A 16,499-nucleotide genomic window follows, 5' to 3' on the forward strand; every position below is an offset into this window, starting at 1 on the left:
ATTTTCTCATTGGGAACCATACAAATTCATTCTTACCAAGTCACAAGCAATTTTACAGCAGGTTTCTTTTTTAAATACTCAATCTTTAACATAACACAAAATAACACACTTTTTATAAAATGTTAGAATTTGGAAACAAAATACTATAAAGAATATTTACTTTGCTGAAGCAACATCATGAACCCTTTCGTGTTCAGGTATCTTACCAAAGCTGTAGTGGCTGTACAGCAATTCTGGAGGAGTTTTGTCATCCAGGTCTGCACTTGATATTCCCAGGGGATCCAGCTTGGCGATGTGATGACCTCGAATCTGGCAACACAATTTGGATGGAAGCAAACCGCTGAAGATGTTACTGATCAAAAAATACTTAAAATGACCATCAACACATAATCCCAAAACTCTTACCAAGTTTTGAGAATGACCACATACTTCAGTCCTAATGTATCAAATTCAGCACCTAGGAGTAAACAATAAATAACCACAGTTATTCGAAAAAGGAAACGAGTCTAGAAATCTTCAGAACAGTGTCAACCATAATGAATTAAAAACCCAAGGAGATGTTGAAGAGAACTGTCGAGGATATGTGTAGGTCTCGCAAAATTGCAGGTACACATGATCACGAGCCTCAATTTCATCTGCAAGCTTCTGCGCAAAAATTATGTGCAATTGCTGAATACTGAAAATACTGAATAGATGTCCGCCCCCGGTAGCTGAGTGGTCAGCGCGACAGACTGTCAATCCAAAGGGCCCGGGTTCAATTCCCGGCTGGGTCGGAGATTTTCTCCGCTCAGGGACTGGGTGCTGTGTTGTCCTAATCATCATCATTTCATCCCCATCGACGTGCAAGTCGCCGAAGTGGCGTCAAATCAAAAGACTTGCACCAGGCGAACGGTCTACCCAATGGGAGGCCCTCGTCACATGACATTTCATTTCATTTCACTGAATAGATTTGGTGAATGTGTAATACTAAGATAATGGTATTTAATGCTTGGACCAGTACAGTACAACGCACAAAAGCACAAACTAATTAATCTGAATATCCCAGTGCATTCTACCTAAAAAAGAGGTAGTTTTTAGTTGATGGTAAATGTGGAGACTTGCCAGTCTCATATTGAACCTTTCCAATTAACCACAATAATTTTTAATCTGCTACTCTCGAAGGCCCTCTTACAGATTACTAAAACTGACATTTCTGTAAATAATTTTAACACCCAATGTTCTTCTGTATTACACCATATACAGGTGAAGTTTTAATAAAGAATGAAGGGTTACAGTTTTCCAATAATATTTAATAACTTCAGATAGACCGTGGTACTCTCCCTCTCAGCCTCTTACATGCATATGAACACAAGCTTTCTGCAATACCCTTGGCAGAAAAACTACCGATCAAAAAATAGTGAGACTGCACCAAGTGAAAACAGAAGTAAAGTTTACTGATAAGTTTTCTTAACATTTACACATCAGAAATGTATTGACACCACCAGTAAAGGTAAAATGCCTGAAACAAACAAGGCATATACATCAAGAAGTGTATCCAAGTGTAAAAATATATAATTTTACATCATCAGTATGGTTTATAGAGTTTGCCAATACAAATGTACAATGAACCAGTCACCCATAAGAAAAGCCTCCACCACAGCAACTGCAACATCTAGAGTTGCATGACAAATATTGTCTTAACCTAAGCCATACAATGAGCTTCTTACCATGTCATACAAGCTGTCTAATTCCTTTTTGGATGTGTAAAACTATAATTAGCACATGCACTAAATGATATTAAGTAGTATGCAAATTTTACCTAACTGCTAATCAAACACAAAAACTATGAAGCATCACTGCTTCACGTATCTTACCTGTGATAGTGAAGATAGTATCTTATTTACACAGAAAACCTTACCAAACACAAACACAAACATAGCCACCACCTCCAAAATCCATGGACAGATAAGCAACTAAATACTGCATGTTTCAAACTTCATAAGTTGCTGGGGAAAAGCTATTTCAAAATAGCAGATTAGATACATCTTATCACTGACACACAAGAAAAGTGCACATGAAATTTACAAATATATCCACTGGCACATTTATTATCAGCAATTAGTAGGAATCAGTAATGATTTCTGTCACTTCAAAATGGAACCAATATGATTTTCGGATGATTTGCCACTCTTACTCAAGTTTATTCTGTCATTCATAGTAAATCAATCCCATTATGATAAAAGATTGTATTAAGCACAGAAACTCTGGCAAACTGTAAAAGCAATTTCAGAATGATGAACGCTAAGTGTCCACACAAAACTTATGAGATATAGGCCCATGGCTTAAGAAACACTTAGAACACAATGACACAGAAGTTTTCAGAGGAATTACATGACACATAGAGGCCTTTAGTGTTAAGATTACCTATGGAGTGAGCATTCAGATGCACAGAACAAGGTCTTTAATATCAACACACACTGCATACCAAGTCACAAGACCTTGCATTACTTACCAATGAAAAGTAGGTATTAATCCTTCCATAAATTTTGACTTGCAATTATAGCAGCAAAACTCATTCAACCCTGCTTTTATTAACAAATAAATGTGCAAAAACAGGACAAACATATATAATATTTAAGTTTCAGTCTTAGTGCAAAACATAAATATTCTTCTTGTTTAAAGTAGGCAACAAGTTTAGTATGCTATTCTCACTCCATAGATATCCTCACTCCATGGCTAATTCACCAGACACTGGTTACACTGAAAACCAAAGCAGTGAAGCTTAGTGTCGTGTGTATCCTTTGAAAATGTTAAAGAGCCAGGTATAATACGTTATTTATCTCAGGCCGTAGGTCAATATCCCAATACTTTATTTTGTGTATTCTGTAACTAACTATTATAAAAAGCATTTCTAGACAATATACTATCTTACATGAAGCATTATCATATATTTCAGTAGTAACACAGAAATTCTGTTCTCTGATGACAAAGTGTTGTTTACAGTATCATATTAAGTACCTCCAACTATCTGCTTTTCAATATGAAAGCCACTTTAAAAGTAAAAGAACTTTATGTTTAAACATAAATTTAAAAGAAGTAAATATGCACCTTAAATTAAAACAATATCTTTAGAGGCTATGTAGATGTCTACCACTACGTTACAAAATCTACAGAGGGAGAAGAAGATGGAAAATTGCATGTTTAAGTGGAAGTATGAGGACTGATACTGGTGATGTATGATTTGAGACGAAAAAAGGGATAACAGAAGAAATTGTACTGTATTGACAATTAGGGAGAAAACTTGCATCATCAACTAAAACAAATTTAAGTAACGAGAGAAGAATACACAATTAGTCAAAAAGAGTTGAACCAGTTCTCGATTTGAGGAGGGATAAGATATTAAGTATTGTAATAAAACTACAAAATCTAAGGAACAAAAATCAAAATGTGCACTATCCAGAGTAAGGTAACCAGAGCATGTGTATTCCACAACACTAATTTGACAGTAAACTGCAAATGTGAAAATGAGAACAGGATTTTGAAAACATTCAAAATGGGCTGGTTAAATAAATTTTACACCCCTCTGCAATCCAACAATCTCTGCAACCACTACACTTTAGGGGAGACATTCCAATATCATATTTCATGCTGAGCTGACAACTATTTCAGAAATGGAACCACCCTATCAGACAAACCACAATTTCTATATTGTGGTCTTATTATCAAACTATAGTCACTGAGATGAAAATGAATGCTGTTACATTCAAATGCCAAGGCAGAAACTACATCTGTCATGCCCCTTACCAATCAAGCAATGAAACAAGACTCAAGCATAGTACATGAAGCATCTGACCCAAGTTATTTCCACACAAACTGTACTGAACAAGAAGAATGAGAAGTTGTAAACAGTAATTGAAGATTATATGCCATTATTACATATCAAATTGTTCTCAGAGTGTTTCCAAACTTACCATTCATTCCAGTAGAGCAGACAACTGTGCAGGTTAAAGGTTTGCTCAATAGTTCGTGTATCAGTGACAGGATATATTTAAGAATAAAAATGTATACATTTATTTAGGTTAGTCTCAGAGCAAATGGAACATGGAAGTAATTTCACTTAGGAAAGCACAATCTCAAACCCAGCACTAGAAGCAGTTCTAATGAGGATTGCGAACAGAATTAGATAATGTGTTGTGAAAGACTGGGGTGGGGTGGGGTGGGGTGGGGGGGATATAATGAACAGTCACTTAACCAGAAGACTATGTTTTGACTTAAGAGCATTCTTTATGAGGGTTGTCTTAAGATTTTACAAATGACCACTAGATGGCAATACAGAGGTGTGATATCACTATTGTTTTACAATTTGTTTTCCAACAATGGCACTTGAGTAACTGCCTGAATGGCATTTAAAGTAACTTTGGGGAGCCCATGCTTCTGTCAGCAATGAATTTCATGAAGGTTGACCACAGTGCATTGTTCCAAGCAACACTGATGGTGTGTAGTTTGACCAAAAAGGACCAATACATAGTACATTCCTGATTATTCACACTTTTTTTTTTAGAAAAGAAAAAACTGCACATGCCAGACCAGCAGCAGAAGACGACTGCACTGAACCCCGCATGAGTGCGCACAGATGTCTGCTGCTAAGGCTGCCACCACTCCCCATCTGTTAGACACTGGCCCGAATATGCGCTTAAAAATAACTGTTATTCATGCATCTTCTCCCACACATGATGCAGACTTTGATACACACCAAGATGCCACAAATATGCAATACATTCCGAAATAATTGGGAATATATTGCATTTTTGTGGCATCCTGATGTGTACCAAACCCTCCATCATACATGCGATTTTGCATGAACATTTACCTCTAAAAACACCTGTTATTGGCAAATTCAGCTCGACCTGACAAACTGAGGAACAGTCTCTTGTCAACTGATTAAAGCAAATGATCAAAAGTTTCAACAGAGGAAATACAAAATCTATACATAAGGTCATATTAGGAGACGAAAGTTTAATATACTCATATCAACAAGAAACCAAGCAGTGATCAAATGATTGGATGTTCAAAAATGATTAAAAACCAACAAAAGTGGCTCGTTCACAAAGCACTTACAAAAATTGTCACTAGTTTCTCCAATTACGCTGTAAATGTTTTGACCATTGCTTTAGAGGACTGAAGAACCGTTAATGCTGAATGGAAGGCATACTATACAACCATTTGTTTGCCACCAGTCATCAACGACATTAGGAAAACAACCAATAAACATTTCATCATTCTTCTGTGTAAAAATGCCAGCTGTCTTATAACATGTCTGACAAATGATTACTTGACAGTGAAAAACAATGAACCACTGTCTCTCCATCAGTATTCACCTCATTTGTTACCTAAAGACTTCTTTTTGTTCTATGTCAAACAAAAAACCTGTGGACTGCTATTTTCATCACCAGGAAAAACTGTTGAATCCTTCCAACACCAAATTAAATTGGTTCCAACACAGCAAAAATGTATAAGTTTTGAAGGTGAATATTTTAAGAAACAATAAAAATATTTGCACCTAAAGAAAGATGAAAGAAAATCAGTTTCTGTAAAAATTTGAAAGGCAGTCCTCAGATGTCCCCTGTGTTATTCTTTAGCATTTATCTTCACTACTTTAAGCAATATTCACTGTCATTTTGACAGAATATTGCTACAAAACATGGCATAACTGGCTAAATATATACTTTTTAAGGACCACACCTTACAAAACATAAAAAGCAGAAAGACTGAAGGCCTTACAACATTAGAACCACAACATTAAGATACAAGCAAAAAAAAAATTATATTTAAACTAAGTGTATAACAATCAAACTATCGCTATTTTTTCCAACAATATTCCACAGCTGAAGAGTGTGCTGAGACACTGGCATATGAGGAAAGTAAAGTCTATGGCCATATATTGCACATCTGCAATTAAGTGCAATGTAATAGCTCCCCTTACCCAGCATGTACTGCCGGACAACAATCTCTGGTGGAGCGCCCTGGCGATCTTTATACTTGCTGTGAAGATCTGCATACATTATCCCCAGAGGATCCAGGTCTGCCACCAAGTGGCCTCGCGCCTGCAGCACATCAAACTTTGTCAGTGACATAAAAATGTGCTCACAGTGTTTCTGCCTACTGTGTACACCTTCTCTCTTGTTGCATTGCCTTTGCAGATGGTCATTACAAATAGTTAATGCACAAGTCCAGAAAATTAATGTGGAAAGTAAAATTACTGCATTAGCAGTTGTGTTGTTATGAATTAATACTTTTTACAGTTATGAAACTTTTGTTCTTGAAAATATGTTTGGTAAAAATCAACTACAAACACTGAAAAGCATGGGTTGAAAGACTTATTACTTTGATGTACTTAAAGCTGTTTTAACCACACAGCTACAATGAATATTTTTGTACAAAATCTGCATACTTCCTTCAGTTTACTGCTTCCAGCAAATAACAGCAATACAAAACAAAATAACTTGCAATTTGAATGGTATTGAAATCTTTAATCTCTTATTACTTGCACTTAATACAACTTTCCTGAAACACTGTTACTACAACACAAAATGTTACCATGCCTATTTTATATTACAGTGATACAGAAATGTGAAACAATTAATAAGGACTGCATAAATTATTATGAAATCTTTCCTTTATTTTGACTGTATTTTTCTGTTACAATAATTTCAAACTGAAATAGATTTACATTGAGGTGACAAGAGTCATGGAACACCACCTAATAACATGTCAGTTTTGCCCTGCATAGTGCAGCAACTCCACAAGTCACGGACTCAACAATTTGTTGGATCCCCTGCAGAAATATTAAGCCATGCCACCTCTATAGCCATCTGTAGTTGTAAAAGTGTTGTTAGAGCAGGATTTTGTGCACAAACACACCTCTCGATTATATCCAATAAATGTTCAGTGGGATTTACTTCGGGTGATCTGAGTGACCAAACCATTTGCTCAAATTGTCCAGACTGTGCTTCAAACAAATTGCGAACAATTGTGGCCCGATGACATGGTGCATTGTCATCCACAAAAATTCCATTGTTGTTTGGGAACATGAAGTCTATGAATAGCCAAACATGGTCATTTACAGTCAATTATAAATTCAGATGGACCAGGGGAGTCAGTCCATTTCATGTAAACACAGCCCACGGCATTATGAAGCCACCACCAACTTGCAGTGTCCTTCCTGGGGTCTGCACCACACTCAAACCCTACCATCAGCTCTCACCAACTGAAATCAGCACTTACATGACCAGGCCAAAGTTTCCCAGTCTAGGTAAACTATATGGTCACAAGCCTGAGAGAGGCACTGCAGACAATGATTTGCTTTTAGCAAAGGCACTCACATCTGTTGTCTGCTGCCGTAGCCCATTAATGCTAAATTCCGTTGCACTGTCCAATTGGCTACATTTGCCGTACGTCCCACATTGATTTCCACAATTATTTCACATAATGTTGCCTGTCTGTTAGCACTGACAACTACCGTATTTACTCGAACCTAAGCCGCACTCGAATCTAAGCCGCACCTGAAAAATGAGACTCGAAATAAAGAAAAAAAAAAAAAAAAAAAAAAAAAAAAAAAATCCCGAATCTAAGCCGCACCTGAAATTTGAGACTCGAAATTCAAGGGGAGAGAAAAGTTTTAGGCCGCTCCTCCAAATCAAAACAAAGTTGGTCCATTGTAATATGAGACACAATTTAGGTCGAATGAATGACGATACAGCTACAGTAGTTTGGTTTGAGTCTTAAGCTTAGCAGTTAAGCTTTACCAGGTAGTCATTGCTATGCGTCAGGCTCTCCGTCCGTATTTATACGGGTACCCTTCCTTTTTCACGTGCTTCGTCTGGTTTGAATCGATTGCTTATTTTGCTTTGATCTGATAAGTGCCGTTTTCTTTGTTATCGGTGTTTACGTCAGTCACTCTAAGCTGAAAATGCATTACTGTACAGTGTCATGCATTGTTTGTCGCATTCTGATAGTGCGTGTTCACGGCCTCTCACCGCTCGCAGCATGGCTTGCTTTTGTGCACGCTACCGCCGCTTACAATTAAAAAAAAGAGAGGAATCGTCTCATTAGCGAAACAATGGCAAGAGACTGCTATTTGTTGTTACTTACACTGCTGCTTTCTTTGATAATGATCAACAAGAACCAAATAATAGACTACATATGATACAACATGTTCTGAACGAGAGTTAGGCGAAAATTTTTCTCCATTTGAAAATCTTTGCGCCCACTTCTTTAGTACATCAAATTCTGCACAGAAATTAGAGTCATCTTAGATTTAAAAATCTAGTCAGTTGCCGTGCTTCATTTCTGACTGAATCACTATTAGGCATAAGAATAATACGAATATAAACATGACACGATACGTATATTCTTCCGCGTCTCACTCAAGTTTCGTAGTTTATTAGGCAGACAGGATTTAAATGAGATAGCAGCAAACATGAAAGAATACATGGCAAAATGTTTATATTCGTATTATCCTTATGGTGAAGAGAATACTGCATGTGATTCACATTTCATCAGGTTCCTATTAGCAACCATCTATTCTCACAGGTAGGAAAAAATTCAGAACGTAGAGTTGGCCATATTGACAAACATCCCAAACAGTCTTGCCAGTCGGATTTTAGTAGTACATTTAAATTGTGCTACATTAGAAGATGAACAATACGGAATTTGTATTTGCTTCGTTTATAATGTAAGAAAATGCAGTGGTCGAAACTCGGGGCGGAGAAAAAAAAGCTCGTCTTTCACTTTTTTTTTTTTTTTTTTTTTTTTTTAATTTATTTACTGACGCAGAGGTTTTGGCACCCGTATTTATCTTTGTGCCTACAAGGCATGCCTGTGTAGCGCTACATATATTCGACGGCAGAAGTTAGTTGTGGCGGCACCTACCAACATTTTTCTGAACTTCCGCTTGCTTTGCACTCGATTCTAAGCCGCAGGCAGTTTTTTGGATTACAAAAAACCGGAAAAAAAGTGCGGCTTAGATTCGAGTAAATACGGTATACGCCAACACTGCTGTTCTTTGTTGTTAAGTGAAGGTTGTCTGCAACTATGTTTTATAGTTGGTGGTGACTTTAATTTATCCTTGATACGATGGTGAAAATACATGTTTAATTCTGGAGGTATGCGTAAAACATCATCCGAAATTGTGCTAAACACATTCTCTGAAAATTATTTCGAGCCCATGAATAGTAAATGGTTGTGGAAACACACTTGACCTCTTAGCAACAAATATTCCTGAGTTGATGACAAGCATCAAAACAAGCAGAGGGATTAGTGGAAACTGGGCAGTCTTAGTGAGATTGAATATTATAACCCTCAAATCCTCCAAAAATAAACAAAAAATATAGCTATTCAGAAAGAGCAGATAAAAATTCACTTGACGCCTTCCTGAGAGACGATCCACTCCTCCCAAATTAACAGTATAAGTGTAGACCAGATGTTGCTTGAATTCAGAGAAATAGTATCAGCAGCAACTGAGAGCTTTATACCAAATAAATCAACAAATGATGGAGCTGACCCTCATTGGTACACAAAACGGGTCAGAACACTGTTGCAGAAACAATATAACAAACATGCCAAATTTAAACAGACGCAAAATCCCCAAGATTGGCGATCTTTTACCGAAGCTTGAAATTTAGTGCGGACTTCAATGTGACATGCTTATAACAGTTTCCACAACAAAGCTTTGTCTCGAAACCTGGCAGAAAATCCAAAGATATTCTGGTCTTATGTGAAGTATTCTAGCGGCAAGAAACAATCACTGCCTTTTCTGCGCTATAGCAATGGAGATACTATCGAAGACAGTGCTGCCAAAGCAGAGTTACTAAGCACAGCCTTCCAAAATGCCTTCACAAAAGACGACGAAGTAAATATTCCAGAATTCGAATCGAGACAGCTGCCAACATGCGTAACGTAGAAGTAAATATCCTCTGACTAGTGAAGCAACTTAAATCACTTAATAAAAGCAAGTCTTCTGGTCCAGACTATATACCAATTAGGTTCCTTTCAGAGTACGCTGATGCAATAGGTCCATACTTAACAATCATAAACAACCATTCACTCGACGGAAGATCCGTACCCAAAGACGGAAAAGTTGCACAGGTCACACCAATATTCAAGAAAGGTGGTGATAGTAATCCACTAAATTACAGGCCCGTGTCATTAACATCGACATGCAGCAGGATTTTGGAACATAAATTGCGTTCGAACATCATGAATTACCTCGAAGAAAACTGTCTTTTGACCCACAGTCAACATGGATTTAGAAAACATTGTTCTTGTGAAACACAACAAGCTCTTTACTCGTATGAAGTGTTAAATGCTATTGACAAGGGATTTCAGATCGATGCTGTATTTCTGAAGTTCCAGGAGGCTTTTGACACTGAACCACAAGCAGCTTGTAGTGAAATTGCGTTCTTGTGGAATATAGTCTCAGTTATGTGAATGGATTCGTGACTTCCTGTCAGAGACGTCACCATTCATAGTAACTGAAAGACATCGAATAAAACAGAAGTGATTTCTGGCATTCCCCAAGGTAGTGTTATAGGCCCTTTACTGTTCCTTATCTATATAAACGATTTGGGAGACAATCTGAGCAGCCGCCTTAGGCTGTTTGCAGATGACACTGTCATTTATCGACTCATAAAGTCATCAGAAGATCAAAACAAATTGCAAAATGATTTAGAAACCGTACCTGTATGGTGCAGAAAGTGGCAACTGACCCTAAATAACGAAAAGTGTGAGGTCATCCACATGAGTGCTAAAAGGAATCCGTTAAACTTCGGTTACACAATAGATCAGTCAAAACTAAAGGGCTTAAATTCAACTAAATGCCAAGGAATTACAATTACGAATAACTTAAATTGGGAGGAACACATAGAAAATGTTGTGGGGAAGCTAACAAAAAACTGCGTTTTATTGGCAGGACACTTAGAAAATGTAACAAATCTACTAAGGTGACTGGCTACACTATGTTTGTCCATCTTTTAGAATACTGATGCACGCTGTGGAGTCCTTATCAGATAGTAAGTTGCAATCACCAACTTTCTCCTCCAAATGCAAAAATATTTTGTTGATACCGACCTACACAGGGAGCAAAGATCACCATGATAAAATAGGGGAAATCAGAGCTCGTACAGAGAGATAAAGGTGTTCCTCCTTTCCGAGTGCTATATGAGATTGGTATACTAGATAATTGTGATGGTGGTTTGATGAACCCTCTCCCAGGCCCTTAAACTGATTTGCTATCAATGTAAATGTAGGTTTTGTTTGTGGTGAGAGGTAATCCCTGAAATTTGGTATTCTTGGCACACTCTTGACACTGTGGATTGCAAAATACTGAATTCCTTAACAGTTTGTGAAATGGAATGTCCCATGTGTCTAGCTCCAACTACGATTTCACATTCTAAGTCTTAATTTCTACTGTGTGACCATAAACATGGCGAAAACCTTTCCACACATATCACCCGAGTACAAATAACAGCTCCACCAAAGCACTGCCCTTTTTATACCTCATCTACACAATACTAGCACTGTCTCTATACATGCATATCACTATTCCATGATTTTTGTCACCTCAGGGTATATGTTCAAAGGCAGACATCAACAGTTGCATTTCTGTACATCATTACGAAAAATATGACTCTTTAGACAGCTTACTATTCAACTTGAACCGAAAGCAGTTTAAATCTGATCCCACTGGCAATCAAATATTTCCAAAACAATGGTAATAATAGTTGTGGACGACATGCTTATTTTAGGTAAAAAATGGAACCAAATTCTATTTGAAGGTACTTTGCAGTGAATGGTCTTATTCTTTACTTTTGTGAACTACATTTAAGAAAATATTCACTAAACAGACTTTTGAAGTTTAGTTCCAAACAAACTATTATGCTGTCATATTTTGTTGTTAGGCTTAGAAACACAACAGCACACTAGTTACTTGTCCTCAAAAACAGATAACACAAACACAGATCTCATACATAATCAACAGAAGAAGCCACCTCACATACTTCCACATGCACAAGTCAAATGCAGCACATATCTAGGACGACTAGCAAATATATCCCAGTCATGATGTAACATACAAAAGTGTTCTAAAGTTAGAAACATAAGGTAACAATGGTAAATGACAAGGTGCACACTAACATACTATTACATTAACATACTAACATAAACATGAGCTCTAAAATTACAAATGCAGCAAGAAGCATCACACACTTAAAAAGATTGCTGTTATTTTGCACAAACAGCTGGACAAATATTACGAGTACATGTTCAAATGGATGCTGGTTCTTTGTACATTTACTGACTAACACAAAATCTTTAATTCTGCAATGTTAGTACGAACAAAAAACAAATTCAGAGGCTAGAATAAATTAATGTATCTTTCTTTCACACGAGGATCTGTTGTGTAATAATAATAATAATATAATCACACCTTTAATAAACACAGTATTCTGTAAGGACACCTCTTGCAGTAAATCTGAGCAAAGATCAACAAAAGAATGGTGAAGTAAGACACAAATTCTTCACAGTTAACATGTGAAACATGCATGGAGTACAATAAAGGGAGCTGTCATGTCGTCACAAACTTTACACCAACATCCAAATATTTTGACCAAAAATGCCAGCTTGCATCATTTACAGGTGTATTAATCAATTTGATTATAATCTAAAGTGTAAAGGAATCATTTGATTTGTAAGTGGATTCATTTAAATAATGTTTTCTTTTATATACATGAAGTTGCAGAGTTTATTTTTTTTACTGGTTTTATTTCTGTTTTTTGACTTTACACCTCCAATCAAGCCAACTCTCAATGCTCTCTGGATGAACACTGCGAGAAGGAAATGTCGTAAACTGACCGTACACAGAAAATATATTTTTAACAATGTGGAAAACAGATTACTACATACAGTACAGGAGATACATTAAGTTGCTGACCGGCACAATTAAAAGACACTTACATAAAGCTTCGGCCATAGCCTTCTTCAACAAAAGAAAAACACACACCACTCAGACACAAGCAAGCACACCTCATGCACACATGACCAACCAACTCCAGCATCTAGGACTGGAATGCAACTATAACACAGAATGCAAACAGCAATCTGGAGGGGGCGGGGAAGGGATAGTAGTGTATGGGTGGGGAGAGGGACGAACACTGCCTGGTGCAGTATGCAGCGATCAGAATACCGTCAAGTGCCATTTCAGGAGGTTGGGCAGGGAGGTGGGGTTGACGAGGACCATATGAAGCGGACGGGAGAGAAGATCATCTACAAGATCTTGACTCAGGGCCAAGACACCCTATATCATTCCTTCACAACCTCAACACCTTCTCTCCCATTTGCTTCACAAGGTCCTCCTCAACCCAGCATGTCACCTCTCTAAATGTTGACCACCACCTTTCTGAAGGCACCATCTGCACCTCTGTCCACATTAAACCCACCAGTCACCAACAGTACCTGCGTTTCGACAGCTGCCATCCCGTTCACACAGAAAAAGACCTTTGATACAGCCTGGCCACTGCAGTAACAAGAACCCCCACGCTCAGTATGCTGAGTGTCTCACCAAGACCTTCACAGACAGGCACTATCCCCCAGGCCTAGTCTGCAAACATATCTCCTGTGTCATTTCCCATCACACCCCCATCCTCCCATCAGCCCCAAGAAACAGCCACAAAGGAGTGCCCCTTTGTCACCCAATACCACCCCTAACTGGAACAAATGAACCACATCCTTCACTAGAGCTCTGACTATTTATTATCATGCCCTGAAACGAGGGACATCCTACTCGAGATACGTCCCATTCCTCCGAAAGTGGTGTTCCACCACCCACCCAACCTCCACAACATCCTAGTCCATTCCGATGCCACTCCCAATCCAAACCCCTTGCTACAAGGCTCATACCCCTAAGGAAGACTGACATGCAAGACCAGCCCAATCCACCCACCCAGCACTTCCTACTCCAGTCCTGTCAGAGGTTACCCTACCCCATCAGGGGCCAGGTCACCTGTAAAAGCAGCTCTGTCATTTACCAGCTTTGCTGCAAATAATGCAATACCAACCGGCTGTCCACCAGGATGAACGGCCTCTGCCAAACAGTGGCCAAGAGCAAAGTAGACCAACCTGTGGCACAACATGCAGATGAACGTAACAGACTTCATTTCCATGGCTGCTTCACTATCTGAGCCATCTGGAACCTTCCCACCACCACCTTTTCTGATTGCACTGACGGGAGTTATCATTACAACACATTCTCCACTCCTGTTATTATCCCAGCCCCAACCTACGGTAACATATCGTCCCAACAGTTTCCACCCCCTGTCCTAACATCTCCTACAGGTTCTTGTCTCCCACCCTGTTAATGTGCCACCCTTTGCCAATGCACCCGCCCACCTCTCCCCAATCCTCTCCTTTTTTCCTCACCTCCCTGCAACCCATGTCTCCTGACGGAGCACTTGTTGGCATTATAGTGCACACTCCACCAGACAGTATTCACTTCCCTCCCCACCCATACACTACTATTCCTTCCCCTTCCTTGTACCCTCCAGATTGCTGCTTGCATCCCACGAGATATTTGGATTCGAGCCCGAGATGCTGGTGTTGGTGGTCATGTGTGCATGAGGTGTGCTTGCTAATGTGTATGAATGGTGTGTGTTTCACTTTTGCTGATGAAGGCTGTGACCGAAAGCTTTATGCAAGTGGCTTGATTGTGCCTGTCTGCAACGTAGTATTTCTTTTTTACGTTAAGTAGCAATTTGTCTTTTCTACATTGCTGGTGCTCCTATCTGTGGTTTCCACTGTTTGACAATACAAATTTTCAGCATTTCTGGGAATATGACATAGGCGGAAAATCAGTTTCATCAGTCCATATTACGGAAAATACTGGATTACACCCTTTTGACATCACATACACATGGTTATTCGAAATGTATTATTAAAAAAAGTTGCACTAATGAGGTGGAAAGTGTCATATTACTGGATCAAATATGCATTTAACACCAGAGGAGGAGGAGAAGGAGATTAGTGTTTAACGTCCCGTCGACAACGAGGTCATTAGAGACGGAGCGCAAGCTCGAGTGAGGGAAGGACGGGGAAGGAAATCGGCCGTGCCCTTTTTAAAGGAATCATCCCGGCATTTGCCTGAAGTGATTTAGGGAAATCATGGAAAACCTAAATCAGGATGGCCAGAGACGGGATTGAACCGCCGTCCTCCCGAATGTGAGTCCAGTGCGCCACCTCGCTCGGTTAACACCAGAAAAATGTTTGAAATTGCCTTCCTGACACTGTGTTATTCACGAAATTTGTCATAACATTTTCTATTTAAAACAACTGTTGCATGCACAAGACAGAAAGTAAGAACAAGAAGCAATTGTAAACAGTAGTTTGCTAATGTTTTGGGGCATGTAACAGGGTAGTACTGACTTCAAAGCAATGTACTGTGTAAATCTGTAGTGCCATCTCCCTTTATTATACCCCAAGGAAGAATTTCTGGAAGTCTAAAGGAGCTTATATGTTCAATTTTTCACACAGTATTTCGAAACGGACCTTGCCGTAATCAGGGTTGATCTTTAATATACAGGGTGAGCCAAAAAGAACTTCACAACTTTGGAATTATATAGAAATTTAATGAAATAACTTACACAATTAGTACACGTGTCATTTTGTAGCAACAACCTCAAGATTCACAATAAAGTGTCGTGTTATTTTGGTTCGATGTGACCGTCATTTGTGATGTAGCAAACATCACAATGGTATTCCACACTCACTGCAGCAATTCGGGCATAAATTGTGCAGTAGCAATGTAGATTCCATTTTCCAGGTTGGTTAAATTGTTTGGTAGGGGAGGAACATACACACGGTCTTTAATGAAATCCCAGAGAGAGAAATCCAATGGCATCAAGTCTGAGGAGCAGGTTGGCCATGTGATTGGCCCTTCATGGACAATCCACCAACATGGGAAGCAATTATCGAGAAAACCTTGAACTTCCACTAGGAAATGAGGTTATGCACCATCTTGGCAGTAGTAAACTGTCCCATCTTTGTCATCTTCATCAATCTGTGGAAGTTTAAGCATATCCAGATACATATTACCAGTGATAGTACTCTCCATGAAGAAAGGCAGTAAACTTTCGATTTGCTAGGGGGGCACAAAACACATTATCTTTGTCGCTGTCATGAATGTGTTCTAGGGTTGCATGCGGATTTTTCGCTGCTCCATGAAATACTGACTCATCTCTGAGAAGATTACTGTGTTCAGGAATGTGCCGTCATCCTCCATCTGATGCAACATTTCCACACAGAACTCCACATGAGCAATCTTATCTTTATCACTAATGTGCTGTGCCACTGTGAATCTATATTGTTCCAAGTATAAATGTCTACACAGTACTCATCAAACAGTCTTTTGTGGAATGCCAGTCTCACGAGACCCACATCCCATTGATTCTTGTAGACTGTGGGCAAAGCTCTTC

The 16,499-nt window shown here is 38.7% G+C and overlaps 1 protein-coding gene across 16 annotated transcripts in view; it reads right to left on the reverse strand.

Annotated features, from left to right (window-relative positions):
• The window catches only part of LOC126100846 (2-oxoglutarate dehydrogenase complex component E1-like), a 199,304-nt gene that overhangs the window by 171,490 nt on the left and 11,315 nt on the right, over nt 1-16,499 (reverse strand). For 15 of the 16 annotated variants that reach the window (XM_049911514.1, XM_049911515.1, XM_049911501.1 and 12 more), the window contains exon 4: nt 207-309. In XM_049911514.1, coding sequence (XP_049767471.1) covers nt 207-309 — 103 coding nt within the window. Of the gene's footprint in view, nt 1-206; nt 310-5,962; nt 6,084-16,499 lie in introns of all 16 variants that reach the window. The other variant, XM_049911513.1, reaches the window with a different exon arrangement.

This window comes from Schistocerca cancellata, chromosome 9 (assembly GCF_023864275.1).
Source record: "Schistocerca cancellata isolate TAMUIC-IGC-003103 chromosome 9, iqSchCanc2.1, whole genome shotgun sequence".
Taxonomy (NCBI): domain Eukaryota; kingdom Metazoa; phylum Arthropoda; class Insecta; order Orthoptera; family Acrididae; genus Schistocerca; species Schistocerca cancellata.